Source organism: Brienomyrus brachyistius, chromosome 11, assembly GCF_023856365.1.
Source record: "Brienomyrus brachyistius isolate T26 chromosome 11, BBRACH_0.4, whole genome shotgun sequence".
NCBI classification, from domain to species: Eukaryota; Metazoa; Chordata; class Actinopteri; order Osteoglossiformes; family Mormyridae; genus Brienomyrus; species Brienomyrus brachyistius.
The window spans coordinates 23,178,379-23,203,152 of record NC_064543.1 but is presented as its reverse complement, the minus strand read 5'-3'; the positions used below and the strand labels follow the sequence as shown (position 1 = coordinate 23,203,152).

At 45.0% G+C, this 24,774-nt stretch overlaps 1 protein-coding gene across 3 annotated transcripts in view; it reads right to left on the bottom strand.

Annotated features, from left to right (window-relative positions):
• The window catches only part of nav2a (neuron navigator 2a), a 98,184-nt gene that overhangs the window by 53,107 nt on the left and 20,303 nt on the right, over positions 1–24,774 (bottom strand). For 2 of the 3 annotated variants that reach the window (XM_048969622.1, XM_048969624.1), the window contains exons 3-9: positions 22,443–22,495; positions 13,782–13,854; positions 12,106–12,343; positions 11,619–11,687; positions 10,255–10,403; positions 2,615–3,716; positions 1,233–1,345 (exon numbers count right to left, since the gene is read on the bottom strand). In XM_048969622.1, the coding sequence (XP_048825579.1) occupies positions 1,233–1,345; positions 2,615–3,716; positions 10,255–10,403; positions 11,619–11,687; positions 12,106–12,343; positions 13,782–13,854; positions 22,443–22,495 (1,797 nt within the window). The remainder of the gene's footprint in view (positions 1–1,232; positions 1,346–2,614; positions 3,717–10,254; positions 10,404–11,618; positions 11,688–12,105; positions 12,344–13,781; positions 13,855–22,442; positions 22,496–24,774) is intronic. The other variant, XM_048969623.1, reaches the window with a different exon arrangement.

Here is a 24,774-nt window from a genome sequence, read left to right as displayed (position 1 = left end):
AACTGGTCCAGGGAAAAAAATAATAATGGAAAAATACGGATATTTATCACGTTATGGGGACACTGTGTCCCCATAAGGATAGGTATACCCGCTCGCACACATAAACAGGCACACACAGTATACACACAGACACACAGACACAGTACACACACACACACACACACACACACACACACACAGAAAGCCCCAATTGTATGAGTAGCCTTGGAAACTGTCTTTCGTCAGGGATCTTTAATATGCAGGCTGCTCCCTTTCTGCCCCCCATTTAGCCCTTGCCCAGCTCATTCCTTCCCTGGGCTACCATGGCATTAAACTTCACGGAGCTACAAGAGCAGCTGAAGGTGAGAAACGACAATACTCCGGAGGAGGACATGCATCTGGGGAGTACTGGGCCTTGCATACTGATACAGTGCCTCAGTGAACATGACAAGGGGAAAACACTTTAATGCTTATTTTAAAGGTTTTAAAAATTCAAATGCTGGTAATTTATGGGCATTCGAGCACAAATAATGTTGGTTCAGCAGATGAGTCAAGAGTTCGATATTGTTCCATGAGATGACTGATAGATAAATAGACAGACAGAGAGACACTTTATTATCCCCATGAAGAACATTTTGTGGTGAGTTCAGGTCAGTGTATGTCAGACGGGACATAGAGGACTATAGGAACCTGACAACTGAAATGTCTAAAACGTTATAAACAAAGAGGCGAATGTTCTGAAATGGACAAGTCAAAGTCCAGGTTTAAAACCCATTGCGTACTTGTGGCTTTCTTTGAAAATTGAAGTGAACAAGTGACCTGGAATAAGCAAAAATCACTCCTGCCCAGTGTAAATACTAGTGTTCAGTGGTTAAATATTTATGCAAACAGCATATTTCAGTTTTTGAATTTCTTTAAACAATTTGCTGACTAGTAATTGATTTTGACTTTGCAATAAAAATACCGAGAGAAAGCATATGTGTATGTGACACTTGTAATTCAGGCAAATCTGATTATTTTAAGGGGGGTGGGGGGCTTCAATACCTTTGAAAGCCACTGTAGTTCATCGTTACCTTCATCACATATCTGGCATTAAAAATCAAATCTAAATTAAAAATCTAACTAAATCTCAGTATCATAAAACCCATCACAAAAATATTTTAATTACATGAAAAGTCTACAGGAGAACACGCCAGATATATGCTGAATGGCGGTGGGCGGTTGAAGACGTCTTCGGGCAAAGATTGGTCTACCTGTGAGATCATCCACTGAGGGTTGTGTGGGTTTACTGAAGAGCGCAGGGTCCCCGTTTCCTCCTCCTGACCCAGATTCTGTAATTACAGACCCCTCGACATCCGTCTGTGACCTAAAAAGAGAGAGCATGACCAGTGTAGACTTTCTCCATACATTTAGAGACCCAGTCTGCATTGCTCATCATCAAATTCGGTTGTTGTGTTATCTCACAGTCCAGAGTTAGGCCCTTAAATTCTGCACTCAGGACATCAGCGACAGGCTCAATCCTAACTGAGCATTTTAGGTGGTGGGTACAGTGGAGTTGTGGAGAACTGGCTGATGAAAGTTGACAATTAATCAAGCCACATCACACCACATCACATCACATCACATCAGCAACTAGGGGAGTTATGTCTAAATGAAAATTGCCCTAGAACAAAAAAGCAAAACAATGATAATAGATGGCTTACTGAAAAGGAAACACAGAAAGCGACAAACCGTCTAGGGTTTATCAGGATGATGACACTTAAATATACTTTCCTGTTGAAAGGTCAAATTTTACACAAAGAGGAACACTGAAAATGTACAGGCCACACACAGAGAAGCACACTGCTAGGCCAGCTGGGAAAGTTGCAGGCTGCAGACAGCAACATGGATATCAGCCAGTGGAGCTAGATTTACTCTTGATCAATGAAATACTGACATTAATTTAAAAAAATGCCCAAATGTCCAAACATCCAAAATAATACCTAAAATTTATACTGAAGCTTGAGAGGAAAGGCTCATTTGTGGGTTATATTTATATTACTGTAAGTGCTTATGGATTTATGCCTTACACATATTTTCATATCCAGTTCTCAAATTCACTCTAAGGGTGCATTTGGTACGGTCCTTTCGGTACTTTCGCTTTTCTACTGACTTCCGGTCGAGTACCGGTACCAAAAATTCCATTACGGAAAGTGCCAAACCAGCCGGGGTACTTCTTTGGTACTTTGGGGTGGGACTTGAAATGCTTTCTTTGTCAGTTAGTTATGCTAATAGCCTGCCGCTGAAACACAATACAAATGCTGCCTTGAAAACAGGCGCAAACTTAGAAAATAATGATAAATGAAATAAATGGGGAAAAAAATGCGATTTGGTTTTAAGAACATATAAAAAAACATCTTGAGGGCATGACAAAAAATTAAAAAGTATTTTGTTGAATATTGCCAAGCCGTATAATATACAGTATTACAGCCATTTTTCAAAATCAGTACAAAATACCCCTCCTCGCATTGTGATGTCATTCAGCTCTGCTATCAGTTTTTACGCCAGTGGAAAACCAACACCTTGAAGTACCAAATGTATGGTACTTGATGTGGTGGGAAAACGCCCTAAGTGTTACTTATCAGTTTTTACTGACCTGTACATGAAGGGGGCGACTGTGGCAGTGTTGGGGTGGCTGTATTGTTGCTGAGGATGTGGTAGCTGAACGCTGACAGTGTTGCTGGCTGTAGACTGTGTAGCACTGGTGCTGCTGGCCACTGGGTAGGTGCCATTGACGACATGGGCCTTGCCCTCTGAGGAGGCCAAGCTGGAGGAGGAACTGGAGTTCCTGCTATCCAGCTGGCCCTTGTGCAGTGAGAGCCCCCCTGCCAGCCTCATGCTGCGTGGCCTCTCCCCATCTTTCCCAGAGCTGGCTGCCCCAGATGCCTTTGCTGTCCCAGAGGCCTTGGCCCCTGGCTTTGGTATGCCGCTGTGTGCTGGGCCTGAGCTCTCTTTTTTGGCACTGCTGACCTTGCCCCCTTTGGGAATAAAGCTGCCGATCTTAGAGTATTTTTTAGGTTCTGCCTCAGGGGCGACCGTCACTTCCTCTTTTGGCTCCTCCCTCAGCTCCACCTTCTCTGCGACAGACAAGCGCTTAGCTTTGTCCTTTTCCTTGGGCTTGTCCTTGTCAGCAGACTTCGGAGAGCTCTTCCTAGTGGTGAGGGCTCTGCTGAAGGTACGCTGCGCAATACCTTTGAGGGCAATCTTGGGGCTGCTAGAAAGAGCAGCCGTACCGTTAACAGGCCTGACGTTGCCATCGACCTCCTCTAGAGTGTCAGTGTTGAAACCAACCTCCACCTTCTCCACTGCTGTCTCCCGGGTAGCCAAGCTGTCTGCTGAGCTCCCAGCTGAGGACTTAGATGCCCCTTTGCTGTTAAACAGTTTGAGCTTCTCAAGCATGGATTTCTGTATGATGGGGGCAGCCTTAGGTGGGGTCTCAATGACTGGCGTGGGAGGCTGCTGCTGCTTGGTGGGGTCCTGCTTCACAGACAGTATGGAAGACGTGGCACTGTGCTTGGCATTGAGGGATTTGCTCCTCCAGGGCTTGCTGACTGAGTTAGGCTGGGGGATGACAGATGAGGAGGAGGTAGTGGTGGAGTTGTTGATGGTAGAAGTGTTGGTGGAGGTACTTATAGGGGCTGGACAGGAGACACAGTCTGTCATTCCAAGAGGCTGCATGCTGCCGCCCTCCAACAGATCTGCAGGTAGGAGAAACAACAGATGAAAGCATGATAAAGCAATATCAGCCATGACATCATCCACGACATCAACTGCAAAGTCATCCACGTCATGAATATCAACAATAATGTTATCTCTAACATCAGCCATAATGTCAGTCATAACAACATTCATGTCAACCCTGACATCAGCCATAATGTTAGCTGTGACGTCAACCACAACATCAGCTGTAATGTCAGCCCTATCGTCAGCCGTAAAAACAGTTGCAACATTAGCCATAACGTCAACCAGTTATAGCATCAGCTGTAGCATCAACCAGGTCATTAATGTCAACCATAACATCAGCCATGACATCATCCATAAAATTATCCACAACGTCAGCTGTAATATCAATTAACGCTGGGGAAGAGCTGTGTCGTAATAACACACATCCACCATATAGTCTTGATTGTCAAACTTCACTTTCTAGACATGCCAAGCATACGAACCTGAAAAACACACCATCTCCTGGTCAAATCAGAATAGGAAACACTGGGAATTATAGATGACTCACCTCTAATCCCAAATATAAGTCATAACCCCTCAAGAAGTATCGGTTTCTGTAGAGCAAACTGTGACTGAGAGTCACTGAGCTCTCCTGTAATTATCTGAGAGCCCAACTTAGGCCATGGGGTACAGTACAAAAAACATAAGAGGAATTGGCCAATGACCATGGCCGGTTTGAAATTCAAAAACAAACAGGCGTGAGTGTGCTTTGCGAGTACCACCATATGGTGTGTCTGGCCAGCACAGAGGCTGTCTATTTGGAGCCAGCCTGCCTTCCAGCTCTCAGTGCCTTACAGATTCACACCCCCTTGGCCGCCTCTGCACCTTGCCTAGCCCATGAAGTTCCCATAGTGTTCTAATCATAGTTAAAACATTGAAGGTGCTGTTGTGCTTTTGTGAGGTTTATGGTCACTCACTGCTTCATGAACCATATTTCACGATCCAGACTTTTTATAATTAAGGATTTCATGGGGAAATAAAATTGTATGACTCTGATATGTCTGTAGTCACACACATACCGAATATATATTTCTGCTACCTGAGTCAGTGCCCTTTCTACTGTATCCCCCTTAAGCTGAAACTTGTTAGGATTCACATGAAAATGATACACGCTTCATGTCAGACAGTGTCAAATTTCCAAGCAAACCTTAAAACTAGCAGTTCCTTTTTCCTCATGAAATGCTGCGAGGCATTAATGCAACTTTACATGTTGCCTACAACTTTATATGTTATCCATCCATCCATCCATTTTCGAAACTGCTTATCCTTCTGGGTCGCGGGGGGGTCCGGAGCCTATCCCAGAAGCTATGGCCACAACCCAGGACAAGGGGCCAGCCCATCACAGGGCACACTCTCACACCATTCACTCACACATGCACTCTATGTTGTCCACTTTGTTATAATATTAAAAGATCACAATATTAGGTTATACAGTACCTGTGTTATTTAATTTGGCCCTGGAAATTGCACCCAGTCATTCAAGCCAAAGCTCTGGGTTAATTCATAATTCTTAACTGTTTCTCTTCTTTTACAACATATTAAAATAATTAACATGCCCCAATTTGAGAAAACCAAGCTTGTTTTCTCCCATTACCAAAAGATTTTGAATAATTAGTGATGCCGCTGGGTAGAAAGTGGGTCTTGTGGGTAATAGCTTCCTACTTGAATGAATGAAGCGACTGACTAAGAAGGCCGTTGTAAGTGGGCGGGACCCCACCCTGCGGTCAGTGTGCGCCCAGGGCCTCGGGGAAGGCCACCCGGGAGGTCAGCTCATATCCTATGTTACACGGTAATCTGCCTATTTGGGAGTGAACCGAGTGCAGACAAAACTATTATCAAATGAATCCTGTCTTTGGCATTGTCCGTGAAAAAATACAGTTAACACTTACAGTTTGTAATTCGTTACCTGTAGCTGAATTTACTTAAGTCTCCAAATAAAATATAATGTATGGTAGCAGGAAAGGAGGCAATCCCCTATCCCCTTATCACAGTACACAATAAAACTACAGCCCACATTATATTCATCTGGTCCATAATTGCTGTTTTACCATTTAACTCTTAATTGCCCATTTAAGATAATGACTTAATTTAAACTCAAGTAAATTACAACAGAAAGGCTTCACATGAGTGACTACCGCTGGTCCAGCAGGCAGAGTTTTCCAAGGAACAAGTCTGAGAGATACGCCCCTGAACACGACACACGATCAACTGCTGAAGCGAACATCCAGCGTATCCGGCCCCAAGGACAGGAACCCTATGCATGAGCTATTAAGTTTGCTAAAAGTGGTCAGCAGGATGCTTGTTATACTAAAAAGCCCAGAACTTCCTCCAGATGAATAGCTGTGCAAACAAAGCTGCTCCAATAATGTTCCAGAGGGATCTGTCAGCTGACACTGACAATACTTAGCAGATTTAAATTTTCCTATAACTGATTTATTTACTGAATATATTATTTTAAGCATGAAGCAACTCCAGGAAATGTTCCATGACATTTCAAAATGTAAAAAATATGCAAATAAAAAATAAGACCATCTAAATGTACCTAGAGCATTTAACTACATGGACCAGCACAGGACCGAAGCCAGCACTTGTGGGAGGCCTCGAGCCTTGGGGACGCAGACTGGCGCTCCTCCAGCAAAGCCCCAAACGGAGGCCTCTATTACAAGCCAGCAATTAATGACTGAACTTCTTTCAGTCCCCGATATTGTGCTCCGCTTGTTCTACATCATTCTGAAACTCGCCCATGTCACCCAGCTGGTACATCCAAAGTGAAGATCGGCCACTTGCCTTCACTGTCATCAGGGCTCCAGACTAACTTTTCTAGTGGGAGAACTAGTGCAATGAACTTTCTCAGTCGGTCGCAGTAGCACATGATTTGATCCTTTTTTTTTGTGCATGCTGATGAAAAGTTGTCCTAATTTTCATACCTTAGCTTTTGTGTTAATGAAAGATTGACAGTGACTCATGACTTGATACCGTAACTATGCGGAGGTTAGGGGTAGCAGATTCACGCAAATGTGACAATTCGCAAATACTTGGATACCCCTAACCTCAACCCATACCAGTCTGCTAGCCTGAATAATAACATACAAAGTGCATTTATTATCAATTTTTAAACAAACAATACGATTTTGTACACTTCGCATGCCAAATTACTTTGTCATGAGCAAAACATTCTAATGATTGTCATACAGATGCGGCGATGTGAAATTATAACTCGCACACTCTGAAGGGGAAGACGCCCCCAGACACTCAGCAATACTGCTAAATCTGAGAGGTTAGTCTTGCAGACACCCTCTCCCCAGCTCACACTCGAATGATGAGAGTAATACCCCCCCCCCCCCCCCCCCCCCCCGTGCCTGTGGAAGTCTTCTTTGCAGCACATCCATTACTCATGCTGGCAAGCAGCCATGGTCGAAATTTGACACTGAGAATGATGCAGGTTCAGCAGACAGCTGGGGCACAGACACAGGCATCCAGACCCAAACAGCACCCACTTAAACTATGCCTCTTTACCCAGAGATGGTAGAGGAGATGTAGCAGAAGATGAGAGTCTGCTTTCTGATTGAGGTCACTGAGTCCTCCAACAGATTACAAAAACCAATGTGCCCCCATGATGCCAGCTGGCAGTGATGTGGCGATGAAGAGCCCACTGACACTGATGAAGAGTCCACTGATACTGATGAAGAGCCCACTGACAGTGCCAACTGGTGCTGAGAGAGGGCCAGCAGTCCAGGGTCTCCACACTGTGCAGGCTGTCATCCCCCCCCCCCCCCCCACCTTCTTAGCCACACTCATCTTGACCCACTCCTCATCAGTTCCACTTTACCCATGTTCATACTCCTTACCCCCCACCCCCCCACCCCCACCTACCACCCCGCGTTACCCTCTCTCGCTGTCTGCCAGTCACAAATACACTAATTAGAGCTTTGTCAGTGCTACAAGCAGTGACGTGAATCTGTTTTCAGCATCTAAGTGCCAGGCAGATGGATCCTCGGGTAACTGTGAGGGCTATTATGGCACGTGACAACCAATTAAGGCGAAATAAAGAATGCACTGTACCAGTACAGCTCTGCCTGCACCAGAGGAGAGAGCAGTTGCCAGCCCAGGGTGCTTAATGGGCATTGAGACAAGAAGGTGCAAATCCACAGCCGGCTTAGAATAAAAACCTCAACTAAGCTACAGCACAAAAATGAATGACTTAAGTGGAACCTAACGTCCCCCACACACAAGTATAAACACAAGGCATCTCCAACAGTATGAGCCACATGAACCAATCTTGTTTCAGTCCTCACAGCATTCAATGCATAGACATTTACAGCAATACTGTCGTCACATGGGCTGTTCAGCTTGACTGGCAAGAAAGCCAGAGAGACAGAACCACCAGTCTGAGCAGTCCGAGGGTCCAGGGCATAGGGGGTGACCCAGTTCCAGGCTCATCTTAATAAGATCAGGCTGAAAACATTTGCCCTTGTTCACAAGCATAATTTAACACTTCAACACAAACACACAGAATATTTATTTACATTTTTTTATCAAAGCTATTGAGAACCTCTCCGCCAATCACATGGCCCCAACTTACAGATTATCCAAGCAGCCAATGCTGTGTACTTTCTCAGTAGATGAAGTCCATACATGTTCCACATGCTCTTTCCTGTGGTTTCCATATAAATCATTCACACCCATTTTCGTCCTGATACAGAAGGACACTAATGTTCTTCTCCCTGCAGTTGCTCCATGAGCCCAGAACCACTGGGAGGTTGTCTGGTTGGATTCCCAGAGAACTTCTGCCATAAAGCCCTCACTGTGGTAAGCCCCATCACTGCGCCTATAGTGGTGCTGTTAACAGCGTGCTTCTTAAAGATAAATCACCCTCACTGAGCATGGGTGTTCCACATGCCCACAGTAGCGTTGCCTAGCATATAGAGAGGGTTAACCCTTTCCCGACTTGTCTTCACCTCAAATCTAATTACTGCACTTATCAAAAGACGCTGGGGAAAGAAACCATTCATTATTCACAGAAAACAGCATGCCCATGTTCCCCCCCCCCACCCCCCCCAGAATATATCACAAGTGAGTGCACCTCCCTGGAGCAATGACTGTTACAATTGCACCATCTGATGATTGAGTACAACAATTTGTCTGATGTATTCATTATTATTCCAAAGACTAAACTGATGACTCCTCCCTGCAGAGCAATGTGTCGCAAAATGTAGCAGCAAACACATCCTTCCTCATAGCTGCCCACAAGCAGCCAGGGCAGGAGTTCCAGGGTGTGGAAACGGATGCTGAAATGTGCATCGGAGCGAGCACTCCCACAAGCACAGTGTGTCTTCAGCCTGGTGTGTGTCACACCCCTGCTGTCTCTATCTGTCTCAGCTTGTTTTCACCCCTTATTTCCCATGATGCTTTGACTCCTTTCAGGCCTATGGGCCTCTTCCTGTCACATGCGCTGTTGGCCTAAAACCTCTATACCCCCAGGAGGCGAGGAATCCCACATGCCACCCCTGCTGGTTTAATAAGAGGAGGCTCACAGGTCTGTCAGACAACAAAGCACTGGACATATCTCATGTTTATACTAACTATGAAGCTAGAAGAGCCCAGCTCCACCTTTCCTGCTCATGCTGATGAACATGCAAGTAGAGCTCATCAGCATGTATCTGTCAGAGCCATGCTGAAGTGCAGAAAATGAAGCCTCTACAGTCCATTCTGGATTGTGGGTCTGTAACTGAAAAGGTAACTCCCAGGAAACAGCTTAAAGCCCAGCAATCTAACAAGCAGAGTGGACCGGCACACCAACACCAATGCAGGTGGACCAGAAAGGTATCCTGTTAAATGATACAACAAAAACCACTGGAACATCCGAGTAAAAAAAACAAAACACTGCAAAACGTCTACCATCAGTCCAATTTATTATAAGTCGCTACACTTCAGCTGTGTTTCCAGCAGCATAAAGATCAGGGCTAAATGCCCACCTCACATTCACCAACCCAGAGCAGAAAAACTCTTGCGTTGATGCATACACTGATGAACCAACCAACCATGACCACCCTAATGTGAAGCAAATAATACTGACTCATAAAAATATTTCATATCAAGGTCTGGGGTGTATCAGACCGTACGCTAACTTTTGGCATTCATAGTTGACATGTTGAATGCAGAAGAAAAGGACAGGGATAGATATCTGAGCGATGGCCAAATCATTTTGACCAGACGACTGGGTCAAAGCATCTCTGAGACGACAAGGCCTGTGGGGAGCTGACAGTTTGCCATGGTGAGTACCTACAGGGAGAGGCCCAAAGAGGGAAAAACCAGGAGCCACCAACAGGCTACTTGTCCATGAGAAATGTGAATGAAAGCTGTACCGTCTGGTGCAAACCAACAGAAGGGCTACTGCAGCATAAATGACAGATAATTTTGATGACAGTCATGGAAGTAATGTGTCATGATACACAGTGCATTGAGCCCTGCTACATTTCAGACCATGTAGTATATATGCAGGAAGGGACTCACCTCTGTCATGGCCCCCAGGGACCACAGTGCCAGGCTTGGACTTGTCAAAGTTGTTGAAGCTCTGGCTGCGCCGACTGCTGGTGCTGGCTCCGGGCCGGACCTTGCTCTCACTGCCTGCAGTAGAAAGCCTGGAGGTGGGACCCGGTAGCCTGTGGGGGAAATAAAAGAAGAGAGTGAGAGTGAGTGAAAAAAGAACTGAAATATTCCAGTGTCACAGTGGACACCATTCGGAAGGGGTTGGAGATGAACAGCCAGCCAATCCGAATGGAAACAGGGCCAGAAAGCCCCAATAAGCCAATTACAGCATCCTCATGAGGCTAGTAAACATCTAAACATCTAAATCTCATCTCATGAGCTACTCTAGTCAATTCATATGCATCCCTGGAACTTATCTATCCATCAGAGTAACACATTTTCCTTTCAATAAGCAGCAGCCAAAGCCACTTACTGCAGGAAAAGGCACTGATTAGAATAGCACTATGCCCGAAGAAGCTGGTCTTTAGAAGGATTTTTAAAGCAATCAAAGCTGTCGAACATAATAAAAGAGTGAGAAAGAAAGATGCAGGCCGCTGTTCAATGTGTATCCCATACAGACAAACATTATTAAATGCTTGTTTTCTTCCAATTCCATGCACATCCAAGTTTTCAGTCACGCACATGTTCATGCAAGAGGAACACACTCATTCAGGATATCAGAAAAAAGGAAGGCACTTCGTATGGTAGTTACGGGGGTGTATACACACATGGAAGAAGATCAACCACAGCAAGCAAAAACTGTCAACCGCAAATGAAAAACCATTTAAAAGACTTACTCCTGGGACACACCGGAAATTCCTGTGCAGTTACAGATCTCTCACCAGTAGGTGGAGATGATGCATTGATTTACATTGCAATTCTGATCTATAAATAGCTTAGGTGACACTTAAGTTTAGCACAGTAAAACAGTAATTGGAAAGTAATGATTTTTCATTTTATGAATTTTTTGTCAATTTTTTTACTGCAGTACTAAATGATGTAATAATTTTATATACCATGCATTCAAGCATTATATTGTCAATCTTAATGACACTATGACCATACTGTATTTATATGAGATATTGATATGAGTTCATTTTAACGCACAAAGCAAGATCTCTCATGCCTAGATGTAGCTTATGGTTGCTGTACGCTCACAGCTAATAACTGACTACTCACTCATATGCCCTGCCAAGCACATCATTCAGGAGCAGGCTTATCTAAAGGTTAGGGGAACTTTTTGGTTCAGGAATCACTTTTGCAGTCTACAAAGAACTCAGAAAAAGCATGCTTTGGGGCTGTTAGCGGTGCGGGGCAGGGGAAGTGCAGGGGCATAAGCGAGAGCTGACCTAGAAGACCTTCTCTGACCAAGAGCCAATCTGAGCAGTTTGCTCTGAGAAGCCTCTTTGGATGGGAGACTGTACGGTGAGAGAGAGGAGTGGAGAGATGGAAATGAGCACATCACAGGAGATGGCAGCTAAGAGCACAGAGCAGGCTGACAAATATGAACTATCAAGGCCAAGCTTCCCGGCCCTTGAAAGCACCTGGGAACCGAATGACACACCAGTGAATTCACGGTACTTGTAGCATAGACAGTTTCATTAAGAAAACATATTGACTGATTATTCTGAGATACATTATTCAGGTACTGGTACTAAGGGAGAATAATTCACTAAATGTTTAAAGGCACATAAAACATTTAAGATGCTCTCCAGAAGAATAGCTTGAAATTGCACTACCCTAACCCAGCCAAATAAAACACACTAATAACTAAAACCTAACCACAGAATTACCTAGCGTGCACCTCACATAAATTGGGAACCGCAGGGGAATTACCTGGACTGCATCTCTGCTTGTGCTTTCAACATGTGTGCTGAGGGGGGGAGGGACTGGGCCTGCACAGGGGTGGGGGTCCCATGGGTGTTTGGTCCAGTTTGGGTAGGGGCACTAGTTTGCTGGACAAGGGGTCGGTGCTGGGGGTGTAGGGTGGCCTGCTTCTGTGCCTGCTGCTGTTTGTACCGGGACAGGCTGAAGAAGAGGCCCAGGATAGCCTTCAGATTCCCATTCCGGATCTCTGTTGGAGAAGGATGGTCAGGAATGCTGCAGGAAGACTGCGGTCACGATGTCGATCAGGTCTGTACACACAACAGACACACAGCTACAAGTATCTAATGCAGTGTTTCTCAAAGTCGGTCCTCGGGCCCCACTGCCCTGCTTGTTTTCCTGCTATTCCTGCCCCACACACAAGTCCCAGCTGTCTTTCAGCTTCTGATTGACTGAACACATCTGATGCAGGTAATCAGCAGTGTGTAGGGCAGGAATAACTGGAAAACAAGCAGGGCAGCGGGGACTGAGGACCGAGTTTGAGAACCACTGCTCTAATGAGACGGAAGCTATTACAGCAGAAACTATGCTGAAACTGAATTATTGTATTCTATGTATAAATATATTCTACATGTAATGTCTCAAAGTACAGGGTTTGGCACCTTTAAAGGGGAATCCCACTGAGAATGCGAACACTGGGAACTCACAATATTCTTGTTACTGTGACAGTCTGACAGTTTTTGGTGTTACTCTACCAAAATCTTTATTCTCATAAAGGTAATTAAAAAAAAAACAATTACGAGGACCCTAACGCAAATTTTTAATATAATAGGCTTCATGACATTCCATTCATAAGTAATAGCAGTCCGAAAGTTGTATGTTCTTAAGTCAAGAACTGCCTGTACAGGGTTTGGCATCTTTAAAGGAGACTCCCTAGGAACTCCACAGTCTTCTTGTTATCGTATCAGACAACTACATCAAAATCAAATAAGGAAAGTCAGTTACAGTAATCCTAACATATTTTGTTTTCTAGTACCTGAATGACAAACTCATAAGAAGCAGAACTATCAGCAGAGAGGCTGGGGGATTCTGTCTTATAAACACAGATATTAAAGTAAACAACTGCTGTTAAATGCATTCACTAACAGAAAGAATATGAGATCTGAATTATTGAGGAGTCACATGATGCACACATAGTGTCAGTGGTCAGCTTCCAGATAACTGCAACCCTGTTTAGCCTAAACACTTCCCACATGACGTGTGATAATCACAATCAGAGAAAGCAGCACTAAGAGTCATTCAGTAATCAGCACTCAAAGCAACAGAGTTGGCCAGTGATGAGGTAAGCTCACCGCGTCTCACCTGTAAGCAATGGCATAGTTTTGATATTGGGGGGGACGCAACTTAATCATTTATATACAAAGGTCTCTTTTTTGTAGGGGAATAAATGCAGCCAAATTAAATATTGGAGAGTACATGCACATGCCCCCCCATCTCCCCTGGATCCTACACTTCTACTTGAAATTGAAAGGACTCCAACCAAGATGTCGGCCTGGCCTGTACACGCACAGCTACAAGAATCTAAAACATTACAGGTCCGGTTACAATTTTAACCAACAGCAAATGGACTGACGCTGTGACTGTGTAGATATTTCTGCTTCCAGGTCATAGCAGAGCAGCTGAGTTACCTTCTGCAGACAGGCCCTGTATGTTCACACCTTTGGCTGCCAAAAAGCTGAGGCAGGCATCGATGTTTTCGATCTGCAGGAGAGAAGAAGGAAGCAGCTACATGAGACACAGCAGCGCACCATGAAGGCTAAAGCAAACGTAGACAGAAGGAAACACCAAGCAAGCTAAGGGGATTCCTTTATAAAACAGCTCCTATGCTACGTATACATGTACATGGGCACTCATTGGAAGCTCAGCATAGCTGCATTTCTGGTGGAGCAACAAAGAAATAAACACATAACCAGCGAACATCAATTCAGGACAAATGGTATTCTTTTCAACAAGAAATGGGGCTGTCAGAAACGACAGCACTGTATTCCCTGGACAGCCCCAATACTTGCTTTGCCCATCTAACCCTAACTCCTCACATACTCACCAATTTGTACAATTTCTAAAAGTACTGGATGGATCATCTGGAAATGTGAAAGCTAATAAATATGTTTTTACCTGAATGCCCAAGTCCTTGATGTGATATGAAGGTCTGAAACTACACTTATTCATTTATTGCACATTCCACTGATATGACAATTTGCAGAATCTCTGATCACCAATTAGGTGGTTACTTATATTCACTTGTGTATGTTTTAATGTCCATGCTGGAATATGACATTTATGATATCTCTATTTTAATGTTTAAATATTTATATTCCATCTATTTCTCTTTTGCGCTATGACCAACATTTTCCATGACATAACACCAAGACCTAGAACAGATACACTAATGGCACCTACAGAAGTGTGGAGGCCATGGTGAGTTTTGTTTTTTTGTGTTTTTCCCATGGGTACAATGCATTAAATCATGCGTACAATTTAGTTCCACATTCCCACAAAATTCAAGCTTTCGTTATGTCTAAAATGTGCACACAATTCACTTTTTTATGCTCTCAGTTTGTTATTTCAAACTCTGAAATTAATTTTCAATGTACTAAAATGTAACATTGTTGACGTGCTTTAGTCTAACATGCCCACAGAATACTAAATCATGGTCATGGTCATGCAAAAAATAAAAAAAAATTACGTCCCATATTAATTCCTATGATGCGTAGCATTTTATTTTTCAATATGGGCTGCTACCGATAAAATTTGCCAAGTAGGGGGGCTAGCAATAGAGAAATCAATATAAACTTCATTACAGAGTATCCATAAAATCATCTCAGACACCACAATTTGAGAATCATAGATCTGTATAATGTTCCTGGGAAGTTTGCAAAACGATTTAGATGGCAGATGTTTACAAGGTGGCAGCTGCAGCCTCTAACTGCCCAATACTATGTAGTTAATTAAAAACATCAATCATCGCTAGGGTTGCCAGTTATAAATAAGGGAGGCCACGCCCCACCTCACCGTGTCCATGATGATAAAATTTACTGCAGGGGGGATGGGCGATTGAGAGATCACAGAATATACATCACATTAACTACAATCAACAAGAACAGTATTTATAAATCAAAGTATTTTTAATTCTTGGTTCTTTCACTTTGAGTGGGTTATTCCTTGCCCATAAATCAACAAGGAATATTGACAAACAAGTGACTTTATCTTCCCTGATAACTGAACTTGTGTTTTCAATGGCTAAGCGTGGTTAATCACTCTCCTTGTGAGACACCAAGACACACACACAGTATACACAGAAAAGAACAAATTTGTGAGTCTGAGTAAAGTCATTTATCCGGAGACCATGGGCCACTTGGTGTGACTTGTCATAATGTAATTAAGTTCACCAGATCTATGCCTGTTGTTTCTTCTGCCACCACTGACTACACCGGATAGGACTGGAGCCAAATGATATGATTAAAGATCTTCATCCTTATAATGGTTTTCTGAACTGGTAATAAGATCCATCGAAGACCAATACAGTAACAAAGTAACCGTGACAGAAAACAATGACCCTCTTCTCAAGGATAAGCCTCTAATTATCTCAGCCTTCTCTTTGTGGTCAGTAAGTGTCGTTGTTTCAATTCTGGTGTTATTTATCTCAAAATTTGAAGTCTAGATCTTCACCGAAGTCTGGAAAAGATCGGACAAATAATTTTTGAGTTATCATGTTCACAAGATCAAGGGTCTGAGGTTGCCCTTCTCCTTTCTACTACTATATGGTGCTGATTAAATTTTGGAGTAATTTGTCTCAAAATTTGATCAGGTCCAGATCTTCATCCTTAAAACAAATCTGCAAAGTTTGAAAAAAAATCTGTCAAATACTATGTTAGTTATCGTGATAATGAAACTACCTTTTTTTGCTATCACTATGCGGTGCTGCTTCAATCTTTGGATGATCTGTCTCAAAATTCGATCACTTCCAGTTTGTTACCCCTATAATGAGCTATCATCTTAACAAGCATAGTGTCTGTGGCGGTTGTGGATTGGTCATAAAAACACACGTATTCCCTGCCCATGCAATACAATGATGGTCTCCTTAAAAATGCAAAATTCATAAGTATGACATCACATGTAACACACATGTAAGTGTAACAAAACCAGAAGTCATGATGCATGAAAATGCCACGAAAGCTTTAAAGGCAATCTGTGAAACTTTCCTCCTGCGTGTCACAGGAGAACGTCACCCATTTCGTGGGACTTCAGGATATGTGCGATGTCTTGCTCATTCTAGCTGAGCTGACTGTTTGGTGGACCCCATTATCATTGTATATGCAGTTCATGCAAAAGCTGGAGCCGGAGTTACCATCACTACCACCCAATCCAAATTTCCGATTGCTTTCTGATTTGCTTTCAGAGCTGGAAGGTGCCATGCGACTGAAACAGAATTCAAAGCAGCCAATGTTAAGATATGTGTTTATACTGCCCTGTTACCAGGCAACGGTGTAATGCTAACCCGGGTGATTCAAAACATCTGAGTCAAACACAGGTCTGAAGATGCGGTGAAAGGTCGCACCGCATATCCAAATCATGGTTGATCATGGGACTCGTACTACTTCTGCTTATCTGATGGTGAGATAAACTACAACTTCAAAAACTATGACCTCATCCTGTAATAAAGATCACAATAAAGACCTGAACCATTAATCACTGAACCTGTTGTATATATAATCTTTGGTTATTCAAATTCCGCTGTCTACCTTTCCTTGTAAAGCAGAGCTGAACTGCTGAATGGTGGGGAACAATCCAGTAGCAAGTTTTGGTGGACTAACACTTTCCTAGAATTTTCCACATGGTCACAGGAAAAGTCAGCCTCCAAACAGATCCACCTGAATCAAAACACTCACTAAGGGGGAAAACTAACAGTTTCAGTACAAGTAAGAAAGAAGAAAAGTCTTTCCCAGTGGCAGGCAGCTGGGCTGCCTATGACTGAGTCACATTCTCCATACAGACCGTTTCCTGTCAGTCTTTAACTGCTGGATCTACTAAAAACGGAAAAATTCCCCATAGAGAGGAGGCCATGGGAGGAGTGCCGGGTGTGGGGGGCCACACACAGCAGCTGCTGTAGGGACACATGTCCCCCCACGCCTGCCCTGCCCTGCCCTGCCAGGGATGGGCACTGCAGACGTCACCTCGCTGATGTCGAGCTTTGCATTCCTCGCCTCCTTCACATGACTGAAACAGCCATAAGGTGGGCAAAAATAACCCCAAATGCTTCAAAATAAAAATATGAATACCACAGCAGGCTGGAAGTATTGCATATTCACAGACACACATGCACACCCAGACCTGCCAACTAATAGCTACATCAGCCCTACAGTCAACATACACATCCTTATATAGAAAACACGTGCGGCTTCTGTTGGCATTGTAGACATGATGAAAGATACGCTCCCTTTTGATCACGTGACCATTTACTCCTCATCCATCCATCCATCCTCTAACTACTTATGTGGGTTGGGGTCAGAGTGGAGGCCCGTAGCCCATTCCTGGGAACCCAACAGACAAATCAGAGGTACATACCAGATAGGCGCATCCATTCTTTAATGTCTTTAAACAAAGCATCACAGCAAGAATCTAAAAAATAGTTTCAAATTGTGTCACCTATCTGTGTGGGTAAAGCAGATATTTCAGCAGATTCCAAGCTACTGAAAAATGGATCCTCATCATTTAATCTGCTGTACATGTGTACCAGTGATAAGAACGTTGCTGCCTAAATGATTACTTTTTAATTGCAAGCAAATATGACAACCACCTCGTCGACTATAATTTGTCATACTTATTTTATGTATTTGTAGTATGTCCACAAAGCTCTTTGAGGCTCATAGAAAGAACATGGCCATCGCCATGGCAACTCAGCCAATGCATCTGACTCTCCTTGAGAAAGATCACAGGCCCATTCAACTCACCTCATTTACGAACAAGATCCGTGCCCTAAGTCTTTAAATTGAATGTATAGATAAGTCAGAATATGTACATGTTTCTGCACACACTGTGATTTTCTATATTTGCATATTATTCACTTAAAATTTACTGAAAATACACTCAACATTCTTTGCTAACAAATAAATTTATAGTATATTCACCACTTGAGTACCTTTATTAGCAAGAAAATTACATATATTTCATTCATCAAACTAATCTCCTTTAGTAGTTATAACAACAGAGAAAATTTGAGGCATTCTTTCTACAAGGGACTTTAAATACTGCTCTGTTTCATGTGATGAAACAGTTAGCTAGTGCATTTAAAGTTAAAGAACAGTCTAGAATTTGAATATGCCATCACCATATATCCAGCTAATAGGACGTCAGGCACGTACTATTACATACTCTTTCCGTATTATAAAGGAAATTTGTTTTATTTGACTTGTATTTTCATTTACAGTTCACTCAACTTTCCAATGCTTAACAAGAATAGAAAAATCAGCAGCAGTATATGATAAACACCTGTGGTGTGCACAAACTTTTGACCAGTAGTGTAGTGCTGTATTTATTGTGCTGTATTGTACTACACCTCTAGCTGATGAACTGCTGAAGCCATGCAGTGTTTTCATAAGTATCACAAAGTATTATCTTATTACGAACCATTGTATTTAACTCACATTTCATGGCATTCCATTCGTAAATGCTAGTCGTCCATAAGTTGCATGTTCTTAACTGAAGGACTGCCTGTACTGGGTTTGCCATCTTTAAAGGGGAATCCCACTGAGCCTGGCAATTCCACAATCTTCTTGTTGCTGTGACAAACAACTACATCAAAATCTTTATTCTCATGATCGTAATAAATACAAACTAGAGAAATAATAACGTTTTGTTTTCTAGCATGTGAATAACAAACTCATAAGGAGCAGAACTGTCAGCTGAGAGGTTGGGGGGCTCTTATAAACACAAATATTAAAATAAATGCGGCATAGGAGACAGTTTAATATTAGGGGGACACAACTTAATCAATTTTATGCAAAGGTCTGTTCTTTGGAGGGGTGAATGAAGCCAAATTAAATATTAGGGAGTATATGCCCCCCCCCACCCCCAATCCCCCTAGTTTCAATGCTACTGCCTGCAAGACTTTCCATTTGATGCTATATTCCAGGAAATCCCTCGGACTGCATGTCACACAAAATACTGTCCTTGACAGCTGTTGAATCCTCACCTCTGACCATTTGCATCGACTCTAAACGAGGGACAGTTTGCTCACTGCATCAGCAGCTGCCCTCTTGACAAAGAAGCTGCCCGATTAACAAAAGCCTTCATGTTGCTATAGCACACTCTTACGGGATGAGTACTCAGACGCCATGACACCCCGTCGTGCTGGCAGCGATCCTCACGTCAGAGCCAGAGAACGGCGGTGAAGACGGCTGGTCATGGCGTGCCGTGAGGTTTCTCCCAGGAAGCCTCAGTGAGCTGGTTGCCCGCTCCCTGCTGATGGCAATGCAAATAGCTCTGCTCTCACCCCCACATCTGAATATCGCTGGCCTGGAACGGGCGCCACCCCACAGCATTTTACACCTTGGGTTAAGGGGCCATGTTGTTTACAATGGGAATCCCGAACAGTCACAGACACACAGATACACACATACATAATCTCACACCTACACTACCCATTAATCTGGTACCGCTATCTGCTCAGGGCAAGCGAAACAGTTATTAATAACTACAGAAATATCTTTTTATAAAGCAATCCCTCAGTCACAGTGCAAATTTAAAAATTAGAAAGAGCTAACTGAGAGTACTGAGTGGGACTTACCAGGTGGCCTTGAAGCAGCACTCTAAGCTTTAAACCGTGGGCGAGAGAGTGAAAAGCGGCAGATACACGAAATCATTGTATGGGCCCACAGCCACTGTTGTGAAAAGGCTGTCACACACGCTGCAGGAGCTGCCCCAAGGCTGCGCTGCACCTGTGACGGCATCGTGCTTCGCATGCTGCCAGTCCTGTCTCCTCCATCGCCAGCAGTTTGCCTTCCTGATGGGCTTGGCACTCAGAGCACACGCACACACACACACAGTGCAGACAGCGGATCAAACATTAACCCGACTGCCTCCAAACCCGAGCCACTGAGATTACTCTCCTTACGTATCCAGCATATTCACAGACAGGACCCTTAACGTGCCTTGACATTAGCTTACCCTTACAATACTTGTTAATTTGCCAAACATTACTTTACAATGTTAGATCACAAACAACACTGGCATGTTGCTCTGGGCTGCTGGGAAATAATGAGGTATAATGAGGAAGCCTTTGACAGAGAACATCTGAAATATGTGACTGAAGCAGTTCATAAGAGATTTATAGGTTTACTGTTTCACAGCCAATGTAATCTCACGAAAACTGTAAATGTGATATGAAACACATAATGTAACACAACACTGCCAAAAACCTACAAAAACAGCGCATAGAGATCGGGCAGCACTGTCAGTACACAATCCAAAGCAGACTTCTCTCTGGTAGGCATGGCAGATGTTACACCATGGGGCATCATACTCCACACGTAAATCAGAGCCTCGGTCCCCACTATGCTTTCCAATGCATCCTTTTAATGGGCGGGTTTCCGCTTTGCAGGAAGCAAACCTTTTGAAGAACAAGGATCTGCCACCAGCTTCCTACAGGAAGATGAAAGCCTTGGATTGAAAGCAGTTTACCTCATGACTCCATTCTCGAGCAATAAAATCATAAACATCCAGCTAGTTTAAACCGGTGTAAAATTAAGGCAACCTGCTCACAAAGACTTATGTTTACGCCTTTGTAGTTCTATACAGGCAACAAATAAAAGTCCAGTGGGAGGAGGGGGGTTTCTAGAAAAACAACAGGCCCACCTGTATAGAGCAGTGCTGCATTTACAGTGGACGTCCTGTGTCAACATTCTCCCAGTTTAAACATGCAAATGCGACTGGGTCAATGTTTCATTTACAAAGTGTTGGTTATTGCCGGATAATGGGAGTGGGGGGTGAAGCAGGGGGAGTCTATTTAAAGAGGATCAGACAGAAGGTGCAGTTGTAAAAACAGCCACCAAAGTGCTTCAGCTGACGTCTGACGTCTGTTGAGGCTGCAGTAAAGACGTGCTGGGGAGGCGTGGGACCCCCACCAAATGAACAGCCACAGCACATGGAAACTCTTCATTCAAATCTCCGGAGTCAGCATTCACTCCATGCAAAGGGAGCTTGTCCTGAACACACATCATTCAGGGGCAGTTTACAGCTCTTCTCTACTGCTGTATCCCCCATCCGAACCCTTATATTTCACTGCTTAGTTCAGGCCATGACTCATTACTCTTGCAAATCAGTGCTCCTGGTGTGCGCTTTGCACCGAGTAACATGAGCAGGGGGGACAGAGCCCTCCATCTGCCCTTGGTTTCAGACCCATAAGACTATATACTTCATTTCCTGCAAAGACACGCAGCATTTGCATAATGGCAGCACCTGCACCTGGGACAGCGAAAGTGTTTCAGTAAAATAGCCATGAATGCCTGGTTACCCCGGGCGACAGCTTAGCCCCCAGTAGATGTGCTGCTTTATTTTGACAAACCAGAAGAGTGGCGTCTTTAAAACACAACCATTAGGGACCAAAAACAGCTTTTAAACAATACAAAGAGGGTAATATGGAGTTGCTCCCCCTGGATGGCTGGAGGGCGTAATCTGCTGATAAAAGGTCTCCGCTAATTGATTCTGAGCATTAACTGTGATCCAAGCCCCCACTTGAGTGAAGGGCTCAGAAACACTCGACAGAAGCCTCCATGCTGACTTTAGGAGCAGCGTTTAACACCCAGCTCAGAATGAAGCCCAAAGCCAGCTCTGCTTCTCTGACTGAGCACCTGGGACCTTGCCTGCTCACCATGACATCATACATTGCAGCACGTTGGTACCGTCGGCCCTGAGCTTCATCAAGTAAATAGATAAATAAACCTGCAAATTAATTAGTTAATACATCTTTATGTTCAAATTAAAGGCATGTTAAAGACCCAGTAAGGTCTTGTTATGTTCAGCATGAGAGATATTTTTCTATCTAAAGGCATGCTAGTGTAAATCTGGTAAAGCCTACTACTTTTACAAAGCAGTCACGAGATCAAATAACACCTCAGATTTCCTCACAGAATAAACACAGCAAAATGTTCTGTGGGCTCATAAACTTTTTACTATCTTGCTGCCCACACACAGTGAACTGGCAAGGTGTTCCCTCCCAGTAAAAGAGTAGAACTTTTCCTTTCAAATGAACACAGTTGAACAATTAAGGAAGGGGAGCAACGCACACTCACCATCTGAGAGCGACTCTTGGGGCATCCATTGATGTCCTCAATCTTCTCATTGGCTGGAGAAACACAGGGAGAGAGAGAGGCAGAGAAAGCTGCCTTTAGCAGACACGCTCATGGTTAATCCTCAGGAGCCTCAGGCCCGGGTGCTGCCCAGCAGGGCTGAAACCCAATCTCATCGAAACAAGCGAACTGGCCTGACCACTCTCTCAATGTGCTTCTAGGGGGCTATTCTCGTGCTCCCCTCCCCTCACCAGCACCGGCACAGAGGGCCAGCCCACAGCAGCTGAAACGCAGCCAGCTTTTCCGACCGACAACTGCACAGCCAGCAGCTCCTGCCCTGCCCGGTGCCCCAGCCACTGGCAGCCTCCCATTCCTACAATGCCACCTATGCTGTGGGGAAAAAAACAGCCTTATCCTGGTGACCACACACACACACACACACACACGCCTGAGTCTTTGAGTGCGTGTGTGAGAGTGGCCATGTGTAGCTGGGGAGCTGCCATCACGGGGAAGAGGCTGCCATCGGCTGGACGGAAAGCTCAGCCATCCGCCATGTGTGCCGACTTAATATAGAAACAAGTGACTTTCAAGCAGGAGCATCACAACACCATCAAACTCAGAAAAAGCTGGTGAAGCAGGCATCTCTGATGCAGGGGCTGTTCTGCTGCTTTATGACAAGGGGGAGGGGAAGGAGGCACCTGACGGAGGTCTGTGCGGCAGCACTGGCCAGCGCAGCAGGGGGGGCACCCTCTTTTAGCTTCTGGATTTTCCCTGCATCTATTCATTACAGCTAAATAAGAGGCTGGAGTAGATAATTACAAGCTGCATTACTGTATCTCGCTTCCACCCAGTGAGCAAGAATCCGCCAGAAAACATTGAAGTTCACATAACGATCATACAAAGAAAATGAAAGTGCTGGGGAAGAGTACCCCACAACAGCGCCAAATCAGGCTATCCGTCTGAAGTAGTCACATTTCAGGTGAGAAAAGGCTGGGTGCAATATTTCATGACACCTTAAGATTCAGCAGTGAGTCGCCTGGGCTGGCAGAGGGTGGAGGGGGCTTCTCCTAGGAGGCCAGCAGAGGAGGCTGTTCCTGGGAGACCAGCAGAGGAGGCTGCTCCTGGGAGGCTAGCAGAGGAGGCTTCTACTGAGAGGCCAGCAGAAAAGGCTGTTCCTGAGAGGTCAGCAGAGGAGGCTGTTCCTGGGAGGCCAGCAGAGGAGGCTGCTCCTGGGAGACCAGCAGAGGAGGCTGCTCCTAGGAGGCTAGCAGAGGAGGCATCTACTGGGAGGCCAGCAGAAGAGGCTGTTCCTGAGAGGCCAGCAGAGGAGGCTATTCCTGGGAGACCAGGAGTGGAGGCTACTTCTAGGAGGCCAGCAGAGGAGGCTGTTCCTGGGAGACCAACAGAGGAGGCTGCTCCTAGGAGGCTAGCAGAGGAGGCTTCTACTGAGAGGCCAGCAGAAAAGGCTGTTCCTGAGAGGCCAACAGAGGAGGCTGTTCCTGGGAGACCAGCAGAGGAGGCTGCTCCTGGGAGGCCAGCAGAGGAGGCTGTTCCTGGGAGGCCAGCAGAGGAGGCTACTCCTGAGAGGCCAGCAGAGTAGGCTGTTCCTGCAGGCCAGCAGAGTAGGCTGATCCTGGGAGGCCAGCAGAGGAGGCTGCTCCTGGGAGACCAGCAGAGGAGGCTGCTCCTAGGAGGCTAGCAGAGGAGGCTGTTCCTGAGAGGCCAGCAGAGGAGGCTATTCCTGGGAGACCAGGAGTGGAGGCTACTTCTAGGAGGCCAGCAGAGGAGGCTGTTCCTGGGAGACCAACAGAGGAGGCTGCTCCTAGGAGGCTAGCAGAGGAGGCTTCTACTGAGAGGCCAGCAGAAAAGGCTGTTCCTGAGAGGCCAACAGAGGAGGCTATTCCTGGGAGACCAGGAGAAGAGGCTACTCCTAGGAGGCCAGCAGAGGAGGCTGTTCCTGGGAGACCAACAGAGGAGGCTGCTCCTCGGAGGCCAACAGAGGAGGCTGTTCCTGGGAGACCAGCAGAGGAGGCTGCTCCTGGGAGGCCAGCAGAGGAGGCTGTTCCTGGGAGGCCAGCAGAAGAGGCTGTTTCTGAGAGGCCAGCAGAGGATGCTGTTCCTGGGAGACCAGCAGAGGAGGCTGTTCCTGAGAGGCCAGCAGAGGAGGCTGTTCCTGGGAGGCCAGCAGAGGAGGCTACTCCTGAGAGGCCAGCAGAGTAGGCTGTTCCTGCAGGCCAGCAGAGTAGGCTGATCCTGGGAGGCCAGCAGAGTAGGCTGTTCCTGCAGGCCAGCAGAGTAGGCTGATCCTGGGAGGCCAGCTCTGCCTTATCTCTCT